The following is a 16,440-nucleotide window of genomic DNA, read 5'->3' on the forward strand; positions in this document are numbered from 1 at the left end:
TCGAGAGAAGGACCGACCCTTGTGCGATCGACAACTCGAGCAGGACATCAGGCTCGTGTTCCTCCGCTGTCGAAAAGGCTGACAGTTTCCTCGAGATTTGCGCGCTAATCCTTTGATCCTTTATTACTGCCCAAAACTCCGGGCTAACTCTTCAAAAGTACTGCCATTTGACTTTTTGAAATATGCTAAAATGATAGTCCCGACTTTTAAATTTCTTTTTTTTCATTTAAAAGAGGAAATTATTTAGAATGCATAATTATTCGTGAATATTGATATAAATCTTCACATCACGTCATGTGTCAAATTAATGATAGAAAATAATTATCGATACAAATACGGATCATACATGTAAAAAGAACTCAAGGTTTGCTTACATGTGTACCGTCTCATTAGATACCGCGAAAAATGTGCAAATCACAGCAATATGAAGGATAAAAAATATGCAGATAACATAGCAAGGCATTAAAAAGGACGCGGGAACATTCAAGATTATCGCCTGGTTTCCTAATGAGCGTTAATGGCACGTGATTCCTTAATTATCTCGACGACGATCACGAGTATAACTCGTTACGAAAAATAAGATATGTGCAGAGTGGAATCTTACAAAAACTAATTTATCTTATACTCCCTTAACAATATATCATGTTTGAGTTCTTTTTCAATTACATATGCAAATATTTCTTTATAAAATATATTTAATATCAGAACAGTGTTTTTATATATCTTTCATGTAATCTTAACGAATCATTCCGAAAAAATGATCGTATATTATATTTTGTTAATCTCTCCAATAAATGAAATGTATCAAGATTTATGTCCTGAAACGTGTACATTTGATTAGGATCAACAGAACCCGTAAATATCAGCTAATTTACCCTTGCTTCCATACATGGAGTTGTTCGAGTTTCGTTACTGTGCACGAGCATTTGTGTGAGTCTTTCTGCCACGTGCCTGCAACCCTTATAAGACAACTGATACGTTGGGCGGAGTTCTGCGCCCGGTTCCTTTCGACCTTTGTGATCTGCGCTGTGCAAGTCCACCACCTGGAACTACACAAGTTCAGTGGAACCTCGCTAGAGCCGTTGTAAACGTAACGTTTTGTCTTTGAATATTTTTAATATTAGATTATTTCCTTTCATAGAGCATGAGAGGGCTTTCACAAAACATCTCCGAACTATTTCCTAAGCCTACCAAATGTTTGCTCCTTGGATCTTTTTTTGAATAAATAACATTTATGCCAATTTTTCTATAACATTATTTATCACATAAAAAAGCTGCCAATGTGAAAGTATATTGAATTAGGAAAACTGATTATATGCGTGAGATATAAAAATTTTATAATAAAATATCCTGGCAATGCACATGTAACGTGTGATCGTATATTTTTCAATTCGTAGAAACAAGACCGTGAACAGAGATAAGAAACTCGTGCTTTAACTTAACGAATAAAGTTTATGTATAATAATTTACAATACTTTACATAGTACGATACTCGAAACGACTCGTCTACCACACAATGAGTCTCAGCTGCGTGCACGTGGAATGTCATTGCTGGAAGGAAGGGACGAGGTAATAGAATTAGTTCGGCCAGACGAGAAGAGACTTACTTACTTGCCTCGCTATAATACGAGCTAAGTTCCGTCACGAAGACCTTAATATCCGCCACTTCCGCCGCCTCCCACTCGTTCGTTTGTTTATTCGATACCATCGACCGTGTTAGAAAACGGAATGTCGTTTCTTTCTGATTCCTGTGCAATATAATCTCCTTTAACGTTACATGCGTGTAGGTCGACTTATAAAGTGGCTGATTATTATACGTAAATGAGTTGTAACGATTAGTAAAAATTACTCCGTACGAGAAAATTCGTGCATCGTCGTCGTCGTCGTCCACGTAACACGTAACGAACTCTCGGACCACGAGGGAGCCGTATTGTCTTGCACGAAGTAGCGGGCAAGAAATCCGATGTGGGTTAAATGCTAATTGCTCGAAGTCGAGCAACTCCAGCCGAGCGCCGGCGAATCCCTCGGGTGGCACGATCCGCGGCCACGATAAAGCCCACTACACGGAGTCCATGCGTTCTTATCCACGCTTACATTGGAAAGGTTAAAGAGTATCGTGTACACGGCGTTCTGGAGTTCTGGGGCACTTTTGGCTTTCGTGTAGTGAAGTTGCGTGCTGCTGCACGTTCCCGAGCCCGGCCGCCGCTCGGGAAAAGTACTTTCTCTACAATAGTGGAAATAAAAGTTATCGATATCGCGAGTTTAACACGTCGACTGCGTGTGCCAAGTAACTAGTTCACAGCAGATCAATCCCGTTTCGTGGGAAACGAAATATCTCGACAGAATGGAAAGAATCTCGTATCCGAACGTGTTATTATCTGAGTACCATGAATATCATGAATATTGATATTGAACCTTGCATGGGTATAACATGGACACAAAAATCGCGACGTTTAATGATATTGTACCTGTATGTAATGCAACTGTGAGATCATGATTTACGCCGTACTGCTTGCCTTCACGATGATGATAACATCGCGCTTTTTTCCTAATAATCGATGCGAAGGAATGAGGTCAGTTTTATGCAAGAAAAAGATTTATATGACATGCGGCATAAGAGATCGCCCAGGATGTAAAAAATAATATTATATGTGACGTGGCTCCTTCGCTTTCCTGTACGATTTCCTAGAACGAAACGACTCTAACCCATCAAGGCAATTCATTGATAATCCACCTTGGTCTTACTTTGGATTCAAGAATATCTTGGGATATTTATATCGTGATGATATACTTTGTACCGCTAACATCCTTCACGTAATGCGATAACATAACGCTAAGAACGCGCACTCACCAGACCAGATCTACCAGCTTTATCGAAATTCGCTGCGTACGTCGGCTAGAAAGTGCCCCGGATCAATCGCGCAATTCCTCCATTTACTTCCTGAGTAAACAAACGTCGCAATATAAGCAAGCTACCCAATGTGCCATTTACTCCCTCCTCAATGGAGAGGTCGAGTGTTTTACTTCCCAGCAAAAACTTGAGCAATCTGAGTTACAGCATTCGTAAAACTAAGCTTCTTTGAGCCATTTAAACGGAACATCAACCGCTTAGACATGATTCTGATTAAAGGAAACGGAAGACCTAAGATGTTGCCGATATTTAAGAAGTCGACGTGAATGTTATAAAAAAAATTTCTTCTTAACTTACATTATCGATCCTCACGGTTGTGGTAAATGGAATTCGACGTCGATGACGGCTGCTCGTCTTCGAGAGGTAGCCAAAAGCAAATAAACATCCACTCGACGTAATCTTTTCGAAGGCTCGCCAGCTCGAGTGCAGGCGCCTGCCTACGAGAACTCGAGCGTGCTCCATCGAGAATTGTGTCTATTGTGCGTTTTGTCTGCCACCTTCTCCTCGACCTCCTCCTCTTTCGCCACGAAGTTTCCCGTGAGTCCCGCGAGACTCCTTGCATTGTCATATCGTGGTGGTGGCTCCTCTCCTTTTCTCCTCCTTTTCTCTATATAAGTATAAGTTTACGTTTGTGAAAACCGCGGACCCACAAGGCCCCGCGCAGTATTCATCCCGGTGCGTCGGCATACCTTTTTCTGCCGCACGGTCCCGCACGGACGAGCGGGCCTAGTCGCGCGTGGCGAACGACGTACCTCGGAATGAAGTACAATACTTTGTCTCGGAGAAGCGAGGCCGTTTTTACTCGGTATTTTCCGATTTCTTAACGAGCCGATTGAAACTCAGACAAGCTTATTCAATTAGTACTTGCTGGGCTGTATACGCAAATGTCATTGTTGCAAATAAATTTTCTTTCTGCATCGGCAAAGAAAGAGAGAACAACAAAATGAAAAAAGTTGACAAGAAAGACTCTTTCCGTTAAGAAAAGTTTATTTTTTTAATAGAGAATTTTTGAGATTTTGAATGCAACGAGCGCTATTGTTTCTGCTGCCGAGCGAGACGTCTTTTTCAAGACGTCGAGTGGTAGTTTGCGAGGAGATGCAGGATACAGTGCCTTCGGCTTTGAGCGAGATAGAAGTACAGTTATCCATAAAAGTAGAGCATGCGTACGTTGGCTCTAGAGCGGCAGGTGGCTGCCGCTGAATAAAGAGAAAAGGAACAGAAAGAACGCGAACGTCATTTATCGGGACAGCGCAAGAGAGCTCTCGTTCACTCAGAAATAATTTAATAACTGAACCGATTTCTTCCTGTTACACACGAAAATATGGTAACTCATGAAAAGGACATACGACGCGTGCATCATTAATCTGTTTACGCGCTTCTTCTTGTACTGTCGTAAAACGCGCATCTTAGCAAAACAATCATTTTCTGCTCGGAAGGTATTATTTTGCGAAAGAAATTCTCGTTAAATTGTTCGTTACTGAATGTTTTCGTGATTAATCAAAGATGACCCGCATTTCTTGAAGACATTGATTTTGACATGCAATTTTACCCGGTACAAGTTGAACAAAATTGCTTTAAGGAAAAGTTAATTAATGCTGAGCTTTTGATAAATATGTGATTATGTAAATGTTACAAGAAAAGAAATAAAACTTATTCATATATTTTGAAAGATGTCGGGAAAGGAATACGATATAAATGGGATGTATGAATGGAACGCATAAATGGAACACAAGGCCGTATATTAAATTGAATTAATTAGTTATTATTCATATTTTATACAATAGTAATCATAATTAAGGTGTTTTAGTTTTCGTAATATTCTATATTCGTACAAGGGTACTCGGTAAAGTCGATAAATTGGGATCTGCCGTCCTATATATATATATATGTATATATATATAGACGATTTTCCAGAGAGGCCTCTCTTGTTTTCTCTGTCTCTCGTTTTCGCGTTTCTTTACATTCTTATCACAATATTTTACACAGATTCACTTACGCCTTATATGCTAAAGGGCCCCGGTGCAATATTTACAGACGATTCGGGGTTCGATCTCGCGGCCTCGCCGAGTCGGATCGATCTCCGATGGCTTGCACCGAGACTAGTAACACTAGTAAATTCTATGGACTCTTTTTATGTTTTTTACCATTCTCTTTCTCTCTCTCTCTCTCTCTCTCACACTCACTCTCTTCTCGTCTTTTCTCTCGCTTTCCTGTCACGTTAAGTTCGTATCCGTTTTAATGCGCGACGCTGTCATAATCCGCGTGTTCGATGAAAGCGTGGCAAAGATGAGCCGCGTCTCGTTACACGGCTGATTTTGCACACTGCATCATCGAGACTGTCGAATCGACATATTTTTTTCACGTCGCCAAAGTTAACGTCATTATCTCCTGGAAATTGTATATTTCTAATAATCAGATTATTTTCACCGCGAGATACAAATTATTTTTTGATAATGTATTTTTGAGATTCGCGAAAAATGATTCTATAATTTATGTGAAATTAATAGTATTGTTCGCAGAAGAATCCTATTTCAGTGAGATGATCGTAGCTTTCCAGGAAATTTAGCGCCAGTCTCAACACAACGACCAAAACACATCGCACATCTTGTCATCCCGAGCATGCTCAGTTGTTTTACGCTGTTTTTCGCATTTCCGGCTTTACACGCAATTTAGGAACTGAGGGGAGCTTCGTCTTAAAGTATACACGCACACGTCTTCTTATTGCACCGAATCAAAACGCAAGAACTCGTCCGGGAAGGCCGTTCCGTGCCTCCTAGTCCTCCGTAGCGCGACTTGCGGTTAAATCTAACGGCACTTATTATTATACACGGGAAAGAATCGCCGTGTCGTCGTCATCGTCGTCGTCGTCGTCGCCGTTGGCGCATCCTTCGCGTGCACCGACACCGTCTCGACGACGTCAACGACGACGACGACAACGACAACGACGACGACGCGGACAACGTCACGACATAGGAATTCCGCGTCGCCCCGACGTAGAGACATCGATCCCTGGAACATATCCTACCTTCCAGGCCGCCTTTCTTTTTCCGCCGCGGGGCTTTTACGCAAGCTCACGCGACGTAATCACGTACCGGCGTCCAACAGCAAGCGGCGGTCGACACGAGCGGAAGGGCATAAAACTAGTTTTGTACTGTTCTCTTTGTGCACCATGGGGCGAAATCACCCGGCAGCCTAATCCGCCTCGAGTTTCCGCGCCGCGTCGACTTGCGCGGCGTCGACGCCTTCGCCGATTCCTCGAGAGTCGGGGGAGAGAAGGGGAGGGGACTGGGGGAATTACACGAGTGCGTTATTACACGTGAGATCTCGTGTGCTCGATCGTCGACTCTATCGATACGTGGGTTTGCAAAATCGTATGGCTCCGATGTCGCAAGCATACGCTCGAATGTTTGAGATTTAATCCACAGCTGCTATAGACACGTTATTCCTACATAAGATTGTAGCGTAACTTTTTGTGTGTTGTTACACAATAAATCTGTTAAGAATGCTACATAATTTAGGAACGTAAAAATTCAACAGTTATGGATTAATAACGTGACTACGATAGGGGACCATGTCAGGTTTTCGTTCTGATGATCAGTTTCTGTCAAAGATCGAAAGTATCTCGCGAAAGAGCCATTGTTCTGGTAAGCGACTGCAAGAATTGGAAATTCCAAGTTCCAGGTAGTGAAAGGGTTTTTGAAGAATGATTGGCTATTAACTTTTTCGCGACAACTCGAGAGCCGAAGTGTGCGAGACCGAGGCCTGACGGTTTCGGCCGTACCTCGCAACATGTGCCGAACGGTAATGTCAATCAGAGCGAAGGAAAAGGCGGAATCAGGAAGGAAAGGGACCGTGCGGGACCACACGTTCTCATGAGACGACAACCATTGTTGCACCGACGAGACAGTGGATCTGGGTCAGCGGTGGGGCATGCCGACCCTTCCAGTTTCCCGCGGTTGTAAGCCACAGCCGTCGTTTTTGCGGTTTGACGTCGCCTCTTGGAAAACTAGATATTGCGCGGCACAAGATGGCAAGAATGGCCCAATATGGCCGACAGAGGACAGCGAAGAAGAAACAGCGTAAAACAGTCCACCGCATCGCTCATCCGCAACTTGATCGGTTTATAGCGTAACGCTCGCGTTTGGATGCCCAATTTCTGATAGAATTTGAGCATCGTCGGAGATGCGTAGCAGCAACGGAAATGAAGAGAGACGTTACTTTAACATACATCTTGAAGGTTCAATTGAAACGGGTAGCTGTATCTTTAAACTTTATCAAAAAACCTATAATTTAATATTAATTTACATACCGAGGTTACCAATCTGTAAAATCGTTCATAGAATTTTTGTTCAATAAAATTATATTTTTTGTAAACAGATTTATCAATAAATAAATACATATATATTGTTATATAAAATTTGATTTCTTTGAGATAAATATTTTTGATAGATTCATTAAATATTCTAATTGAAGAAAATATGTAAAATATTGCAATTGAAGAAAATCGAAATGTGTATTGAATTATGAAGTTATAGCAGGAACTACAATTTCGGGACATTCACATCGAGATTCGCGCAACGTTTTTATATTTATTTCCTGAAGTTCTTAACGAACTCAAATATCGGCGGCATCCCGCGCATCGTCGATCAAGATAATGATTTTTTCCAGCTCGTCCCTCGGGTTGTCACTCCTCCGTTCCTCTCTCGCGTATTTCTTTCCTCTTCGAAGGAGGCCCCCGGTCGGTTGCCTCATCCGGGAAGGAGGGACCGGTGATTACAGCGAGCCACCGTGATTGCCGAGATCGTTTGACTCACGAAAATGTCATTAGGATTTCATTACTTCCAACCGCCTTGAGGAACAACTGCTCAACGAGTTTATGCAACGTTGTCTCTCTTTTTTCCCCCGCTTCTTCCCTCTCCTCTCCACTATCCCGTCTATCCTCTCCCGCGTAACTCCGCCAATCCTGTCGTCTCTATCTATCGCGCGAGATCCAGCCCGTGCACGAAGTAGGTCGGCTGCGCTCGCGGTTGTTGGGTAACTGTCGCAAAGGATCTACCGACCTAACGTCATTGGCAATTGATATTTGCGAGGAGATAGAAATTGGTTTTCAGAAATGCACAATCGTGCCGGACTAGCCTGGTTCAGAAAAGTGACGAAAATGTTGGATAAATCGTGCCGCAAAGGATCGTTCGACCTAGTCCTGTTGTCCGAATCTTTTTGCTAAGCTTATTTCGAATATAATTAAACCAGGCGAGCGCTGGATGTAGGCCAGGAATTTCAAACTTGATTTGAGTTCTTTTCAGTATTTTCAGACCGATATTATATTATTGCCGTTATTATACTATCGCACGTTGGTCTCATTTGGAACTTGTTAAGTTTGGGGGTAACGGGAGTTATTTGATATACTTTTCTTCTCATTTAAATAAATTTAAGAAAATAAGTTTTATTTTTGTCACACTACTAAATATATTTTTTATTCGTTAACACCGACGTGACCGAGAAACAGAATCCTTAATTAAACTGAAATCACCTGAGCGGGAATCCTTGATCATCAGATTTTACGTTTTCGTTTTGGGTATAATTACAACTGGGAGTAATAGCGATAAAAAATGTAGACCAAAAAGCCACAAGCTTAATATTTTATCTTTTAAGAAACAATATTGAGTTGAATTATACGATATCGCAACGAGATAAATCTTATAATTAAACCGACCTGAGAAAAAAAACTCTTTTTAATGTATATATAAGTTTGAAGCTTCTGATATACAAATATAATCAATTAACATTTAATGTATAATGGTTGAATTACCTTTGGTACCACATAATTGCAATGATAGCGTCGATCCAATATTCCATAGAAAACAATTGCACCACGTAACATTTCTCGTTTAATTAATATTTAAGCGATTAAGTTCGGTATGCAATTCCACGCTTGACAAACGACGGACAACATTTTCACTATAGAAACAATTACTTGTGGAGGTATAATTTTCGCTTATAATTAAACAGCAGTAATCAAATTAGACTCGATGCACGCTATCGCGACGATCGACACGAGCAGACATAGAGAAGCCGTTTTATTTCTCGGGGAGAAGATTCTTCATGAATCTTATTTTTGCAACAACAATTACTTTGTCAAAACACGAAAAGCGTTACAGTCGTGACAATCATTCAATCATACGCGAAGCCTTACAAGACAAGTACCCTCTTCGTAAATCGCATTTCAAGACCGTTAGTGAACGACGTCATTCCTCAGAGAATTCGGGTCGGAAACGGTCACAAATCGATTTTCGGTAATTTTACGTCGCGTAACTATCGTTATCGACAATAATTATCACCTTTTTTTTATAACGTTTACTTCGGAATGGCGACGTCGCTCTTCCTTCTTCCAACCAGCGTCGATTCCAGGACGAAAGGGAGACGTATCGCACAGCACAACAAAAACTCCGCGCACTGGAGTTACGTCACTTTATTGATCAAGAGTCACTCGATGCACGAATCGTTCATAACTCTCAATTTCTCGCGACGCTCTCGTTGATAGTCCACGTTGGCTGGGAACTGAGCTCCTCGTCAGCATTGAGAAACGTTCATTGACAGCGCATCATCGCCGATTCGGAATCGGTGTTTTCGGCAGCACGTCATAGTACTATTTTTTAATTAATATTTCGCTAAGGGGAGGAGCGTGTGTCACACATACACACACGCAACGTCGCACTGTTCGTACGTTCTCACTTCGACGGACGGCACGCACGGATACCGGCATGCGTGTGTTTCGTTTAGACGATTAGAAACAATATAAACATTGAATTTTCCTCGCGAGAGGCGCTATACATATTCACACACTTTGGGGCGAGACCGCTGGGATGCATCCGCGGCGCCACGAAGAGGTGGCTCACCTGAATTCAGTTCGAGGAACATGTTCGTTAAACCGTTGGCCATACCCTGTAAAACGCACAAATCACCATACAATTAAAAAATGTTGCGGCATAACGAGAGATTTTGTGAAATTTCGAAAAACTGCCCGACGTATTCAACTTTAAAATAAATGCATTTAGAATAAAACCGATATTCAATGACTAAATTTTCAATCATTTCAGTAACTGACCTGGTTTCAGCTCAGATATATCAAAGTATAGTTACATTTTTCGAGATAAATGATATCAGGCATCTTTGGCTGTACAAATATATTTTTCATATTCATGCTGTGGCGCATATCTTCACGTTGGTTTGTACGCGATTATTATATTATTAAAGAGATGTGCGGTAACTTTGAAGCTTCCGGAATCACAGCGCGATGAATATTACGGCAAGGCGAGTAAAGATAAATTTGTCGTGTCATGTTGGTTCGCGGTGAATAGGAGAAACGTCCTAAAGGGACACGTGACTGGCAGTGCCAGTTTGCGTTGAAGTCCCGCTGACTGACGCGTCGCACTTTAATTCCAAATTGAAAATGTCTATGATTGAGTATAAAACACCATTCAATTCTATTCACGTAGAAATCAGCGGTCGATACGAGTGTTAATATTACAACTCGGCAACGCCAATGACGGAGCTATTATCGGATACAGACATTTAAAAAATGCCGTGAGACTAATTGCACGTAAAACTTGATAAACGTTTTATTGCCGTAAAACTTGATAAACGTTTTATTGCCGTAAAACTCACCATATACCTCAGACTACTTTTATTTTCCAAACGGCACCGTTACAACCACGGTATATAAATATCATGCATATAATTTGTACAACCAACATTTATGTCTATCAGACTGTGAAACCTTATTGCCAATATTCCGCTATAGTGCTCAATACAGATACTTAATTTTCGATTATTTCGATAAAACTTTAACGTATGATAAAAATGTAACTATATTTTCGACAGACCAATATATCTCAAGAAAATTAAACATTGAATTCATTAATTTCGCGTTAACTATTAGACTGTCCTAGACTAAAAAGTTAACGACACGTTTCACCTCCATCGATGCAGATCTCCATTCAGAGAAGCAGCACTTACGTGAGTAATCCTGGATTGGGGTCCGCCTGGTACCAGGAGTACTGCGGCATGTAACCCGCATGATGCGGTGGCGGTGGCGGTGGCGGTGGATGATGCCCGGGCGTGTGCGGGTGATGATGGGTGTGGGGCGGCGCGTGAGGATGCGGATGGTGCTTCATCTCGCCCGGCCAGGAGGGTGCCGGGGGGCTGTCGTTGTGCTGAGGCGACATCTCGCTTCCGGGGCTCGAGCTGCCGGGGGTGTGAGCGCCGCCCCCGCCGCCCATGCCGCCGAGGTAACCCGTCGTCGGGCTGCCCGATACGGAACTTCCGCCCCCTGGAACACAAACGCGAACCGGGACCCGGGCTTCAGAACCGCTCCGACTCTCGTGCGGCCGTCGCCGCATTCAGCCGCGCCATGCTGCGCGTTGCTGCACATGCAGCTGCGTGTGCCTGAATGGGACTGCCGTCGTAAATTGTATTAATCGCGCGAGGGAGCGCATTGTGCGCTAATGCATCTGGTGGGTGCCTCGGGACGGGAAAGAGTTTCCACGGTGGTCGCGCGTTCGATTCGGTCGCGGGCTCTAAGCTCGTGTCTAAGCGAGCGGTCCGCTCGGGGAAAGAGGGGTGGTACATAGTTTATATTCCTGGCGGTACATCACGCTTCCGTGACACTCCGCCATTTGAAGCGCTCTGATTTTTATCTCTTCAGAAACTTGTGTTACCTTGACGCTATTCTTAAGCACGGGCCGGTTAGACTAAATTTTGTAGTTATTAATGTAACGAGATGCAACACATAAATTACAACGTGCATGTATTTTTTGCGTTCATCTATACTGAAATCGTTATGACGTTTTATCAACATCTTTCAAAAATATTAGTAAGAAAGCAAGTATAATACGATGCCGTTGTAAAAAAGTGTATTGTATGAATGATTGGTTTACAACAAAATGATTTAAATGCAATAAATTAAAAAATGGAAAAAAGAATGATATATGTTACATAAATAATTTCTAAATGCAGAGACAGAACTTTTATCGCCGACTAAATCATTGCGCAGCACGATGATGCGCATAACGAAGCGCATGGTAAATTTTGCTATACGTTGACTAGCTTCTAGCGAGAGAAATTTCTCAAGATGAGGTTAATTACGCTGACTGCGTCTTTCGCGGCGTGCATTTCCGAATAAATCACTCACGAGGTAGATTACCGTTAGCCGCAGAAAGAGTGCAGTGGTGAGACAGTGCCGTCGTGCCGCCGTCGTCGATGGCGACAGCCAACACGGGCGGCGGCAAAGTACCGGCACGATGAAAAACGCGACCCACGAAAATTGCATCGGATTATTAGTATTGTAATTACGGAGCAAAGCGGAGATTGCGACGGTGATGCGGCCGGCCAGTGATGGAGGATCCCCGTCAACCGTGTCATCATCGCGCACGTTCACCAGTGACATTCAATTAACGCTCGTGAATATTCGCTCGATTAAAAATGCGGGAGCGATCGTCGTTACGAAAATAGATCGCTCGATCGTGAGAACGATTCGATCGATCTGGCTGCGCTCTGCCGAAAGACGCCAATTAATCAGACATGATGAGAGAGATTTTTTATCGCGCGTGAGACTTTTTGACTTTAATCTAAAATATACCGCGTATAGTATTTAATGTATGCAAACGTCAGGCGACTCACCTCCTTGCATGAGACTTCCGGGTTGACCAGGTTGAGGAGATGGTCCTCCGGGTAACGCGGTCCCACCTGCCAGAAGACTACCGTGCTGGCCGCCACCTCCACCCCCGCCCTGCTGCGCCGCTTTCATCATCTTCTTGTATTTACTCCTCCTGTTTTGGAACCAGATTTTCACCTGCAAGAAAAATCAGAATGGTTTTAATTAGACTTTCATGAAGATGAGGATGGAGTAAACAATTTTAATATCTAACGAGAAGTCGTCAGTTTTACTTAAAAATTCTAAAATAAATAACTGTCAGTATAATAATTAAATCATTCTCCATTTTATCATGATAGTCAAAGTAACTCTTTCTCTCTCTTCCATCAACTTTCCATTGATATATTGATGTAAATAAATGAGAAGGATAAATAAAAAAGATAGACATATTGTAATTGCATATTATATAAGCGTACATATGATGCTAAAAATCTATTATATTCGAGAGATTGCTTGTTATACTATTTTCCTGTCGTCATTTGTGCATTAATGCCATCTACATGCAATTTATGTTACGATAATTAAGATTCTAGATCCGAATTCTTTCTCTTCTTTTCTCTTTCTTGGATTAAAAGACGTAAATATTTATATTGAAAACTAATAAATCAAATTTATAAATATACTCATAAATAAATTACAATATTTAAAACACTGATGCATCGTGACTCTCTACTCACATTAAAGACACAATTATCATTATTAAACTATTACACTATTACGTTGCTACATTATTATGTCATCGTAATTTTTAGTTTGCTTATTATTATGTTAATTAATATGCTCATTCTTCCACTGTCTCCTTAAGGCATGGATTAATTCATTAAATAATTTTTATGAAATACGCGAACAGTTTTGCGATCAGAAAACGAGACGATGTATCGTCCGATTATCAATTCGGTCGTGAATAAAAATATACTTCCCAAGTGCGCGTGATGCGCAGGAATGCCTGAATCTAATCTGACGTCTCGCATCATCGCTCCATACTGCGAGTTAGAGTCGGCGAAGATGAAGGAAAAAACGCACGTTCCTCTCTCTCTTTCTCTCTCTCGTTTCGTAATCGTCGTTTCTTTTGCCTTCCCTACGCGATGCATAGAGAACCGCAGCAGCAAGCAGCTTCGTCGTCCTGCGGCGCGGATACCGGTGCACACGCGCGACCGCTAGGATTGCACATGCGGTATTTTTTTTGTCTCAACGTCCGCACACATGCGCCACGTGCACGTGACGTGTTGGCTCAATCTTACGTAACCCTACCTCGCGGAGTTGAGCGTGTACAGGAATACGCGAGGTGTATACTCGCGTTTTGCACGGCAAACCAAATCGAAACCGTACGTTTGGATGTACTGGCGAAGCTGCTTTACGAAATAAATTCTCTCGCTTAAGATTTTATTCTACTTGGTCTTATCTTGGTGTTTATATTTTATTTAATGAGAAATAGCCTCTTGTATTTTATTTAATTCTATATCCGCGTATTGTATAGATACGCACTGTTAATGTAATTATAGATAGTTAACAATAGATATATAATAGATAACAATATGTACATAAATCTTTACTTTATATAAATACTAAATCAGAAATAATCAGTAGGCTATCCAAGAATATGCAAGAATAGAAGATTAATAAAATTTTTCATACCAGACAAGGTCGGTTGTTATTTTTAGACGCTTCTCTTACGCACACTCTTGTGCCTGACATGTTCATGATTCCGTCATTCACTCACATTATGTAGAGCTGTTCGGCCATGCCGAATGATTTGGTCGAAAACAGAGACATACCTTTTTTATTAATAGCACAGTAGGCTTAATGACTTTTTAACGAGCCTATCCGCTACACACTATCCGGGCTACTCGATCAAGCTCGGTATATGCCGCCATCACGTCGATCAAACGCTATGGTCATGGAACGCAAGAATACAGCAAATATTCTATTCACTATTCATCAGGCATGAGAAATACTTTTTTACAATTAAAAGTTTTCTTTCGCAATAAACTTAGTTCCGCCGGGTAATGTACCTGCATGAAGTATGAACGTAACTTGTAAAATAAACAAAAGAAGAGATACAGAGAAAGAGAGAAGACGAGAACAAGAGAGAACGCTGCGTAAGCACGTTTTTTGGAATTAGGTGTGCCTGTTCTTTACTTTTAATGAACTCATTTCTATATGACGTTGCATCGCTTCTTCTCAATGTATATCTTCTCTTCAAGCATCTCTCTCTATCCTCCTACGCCTCTCTCTCCAGCGACTTAGTTAATTAAAGTAACTGTCCGGCTTTTGATTGACGTTCAAGGTGTAAAAAGTTGACGGTATGACTGTACGTATGTGCACGTTGTGCTTCAGAGACTTTATTGCGCAATACATGACTTACGAATTGACGTAGGTGAGTGATGTGGATCTCTACTAAATAATTATTTTTAATTTACAATTTATATTTGACAGGAGCAACAAATAAAGTTTGAAAAAGACGGAAATTCAATCTGATTCGGGCGCTTTGATAAGCTGTACAATTCAATCAAGCAGATCAGACAGATACGAGATTACGAAAAGATTGATAACGCAGAAAGACGTTTCCGTGGTCGCGTAGATCAAGTATGAGATATATTAAGTACAGACGAATTTTTGTATGAATTTGCAAGATTTTATCGAGAAAATAAATGAAATTTCTGTAGAGCGATCGGTAACAAAAATACGTGCATGTCGCAACGCCGTCATGTCAATTCAGGTTTCACTTCCCGCAGGTTTTCGTAGAACGCAAAATGTTAATGTGTCCAGAGCGGATCAAAAGTCTGAACGGGACTAATTGGTAAGTGTGGCACGGTGCTTTTGCATTATACATAAGCACTTAAGGAAACCAGAAATAAACTATAGTTCCAGTTTTGCCGAACACGCGTCGTCACACTCCGCGCTGTAGCCTCTTCATTAAAAGCATAGCACGAGCTACCGAAAGAAACACACCGAACACGAGGCATTGCTTTACGAATGTGTCGCTCTGCCCAGCACATGCATACCTATGAAATATACAGGGTGGCTCATAGTTCTTGTCTATCCTTAATTAATCCTTAATTAATCAATTACTTGATCAATGACACATCAACTTGAGTTTCTCAAAAGAAATGTCTAAATGCACTTTAGCAAGTTCGTACTCTGAAGATTAGCTGTAAGTACGTGATCAGTAAGTACGTGATCGAACATCAAGTCAATCATAAGAAAACTCATTGACTGACGACGATTTCGGACATCTACATCAGGATAAATGATTCGAAAATCTCTTTGAAAAATCAGCCGATTCCGAGACACCCTGTACGCACACACTATCATCGCGAAAAATATGCCGCGGCAACATCAGCATGGGCTTCCTCCGGCCTCTGACCGGTGAGCGTGCGCCCGGCGTGCCGGCGCAAATAAATCTCTTTCTAATTGCTCGCTGAAAAACCCGGCCGCAGTTGCGTCGAGCAGAGATGGCGCCCGACAAAGGCCAGCAATGTTAAAACCTGATCTCGATGTGCTTTATTTCGCTCGGGCGGCTGGCCGGCCGGACGGCGAACACGACGAGCGGAGGAACGCGCTCGCCTGGTGCGGCAGTTTGTTTATTGATATTTACAACCACGCCGTTGACAGGATACGACGCACATCGACGCTAAGGGATGCGTCTTCGTCCGCGAGAATAATGCCGAGAGGGGTTGCGCTTTTTCGAGCCGTGTGGAAACGGCATGCGTCGGCGCGCAAAGCTTTAATTAATATTTTTTTTTTCCAGGTGTCGTCGGAGCACGTTAGACACTTGTGCGGAGGGTTCTTGCTTGTTTGCTACTGGTAGGATGGG

The 16,440-nt window shown here is 42.0% G+C and overlaps 1 protein-coding gene across 4 annotated transcripts in view; it reads right to left on the bottom strand.

The window, feature by feature from the left end:
• Positions 1-4,652: 4,652 nt before the first annotated feature.
• LOC105282100 (homeotic protein distal-less) overlaps positions 4,653-16,440 on the bottom strand; it is a 79,480-nt gene continuing 67,692 nt past the window's right edge. For 3 of the 4 annotated variants that reach the window (XM_011343819.3, XM_011343817.3, XM_011343814.3), the window contains exons 3-5: positions 12,590-12,761; positions 10,928-11,240; positions 4,653-9,853 (exon numbers count right to left, since the gene is read on the bottom strand). In XM_011343819.3, the coding sequence (XP_011342121.1) occupies positions 9,835-9,853; positions 10,928-11,240; positions 12,590-12,761 (504 nt within the window). In that variant the 3' untranslated portion in view covers positions 4,653-9,834. Of the gene's footprint in view, positions 9,854-10,923; positions 11,241-12,589; positions 12,762-16,440 lie in introns of those variants that run through there. The other variant, XM_020032532.2, reaches the window with a different exon arrangement.

Source organism: Ooceraea biroi, chromosome 7 (genome assembly GCF_003672135.1).
Source record: "Ooceraea biroi isolate clonal line C1 chromosome 7, Obir_v5.4, whole genome shotgun sequence".
Lineage (NCBI taxonomy): Eukaryota > Metazoa > Arthropoda > Insecta > Hymenoptera > Formicidae > Ooceraea > Ooceraea biroi.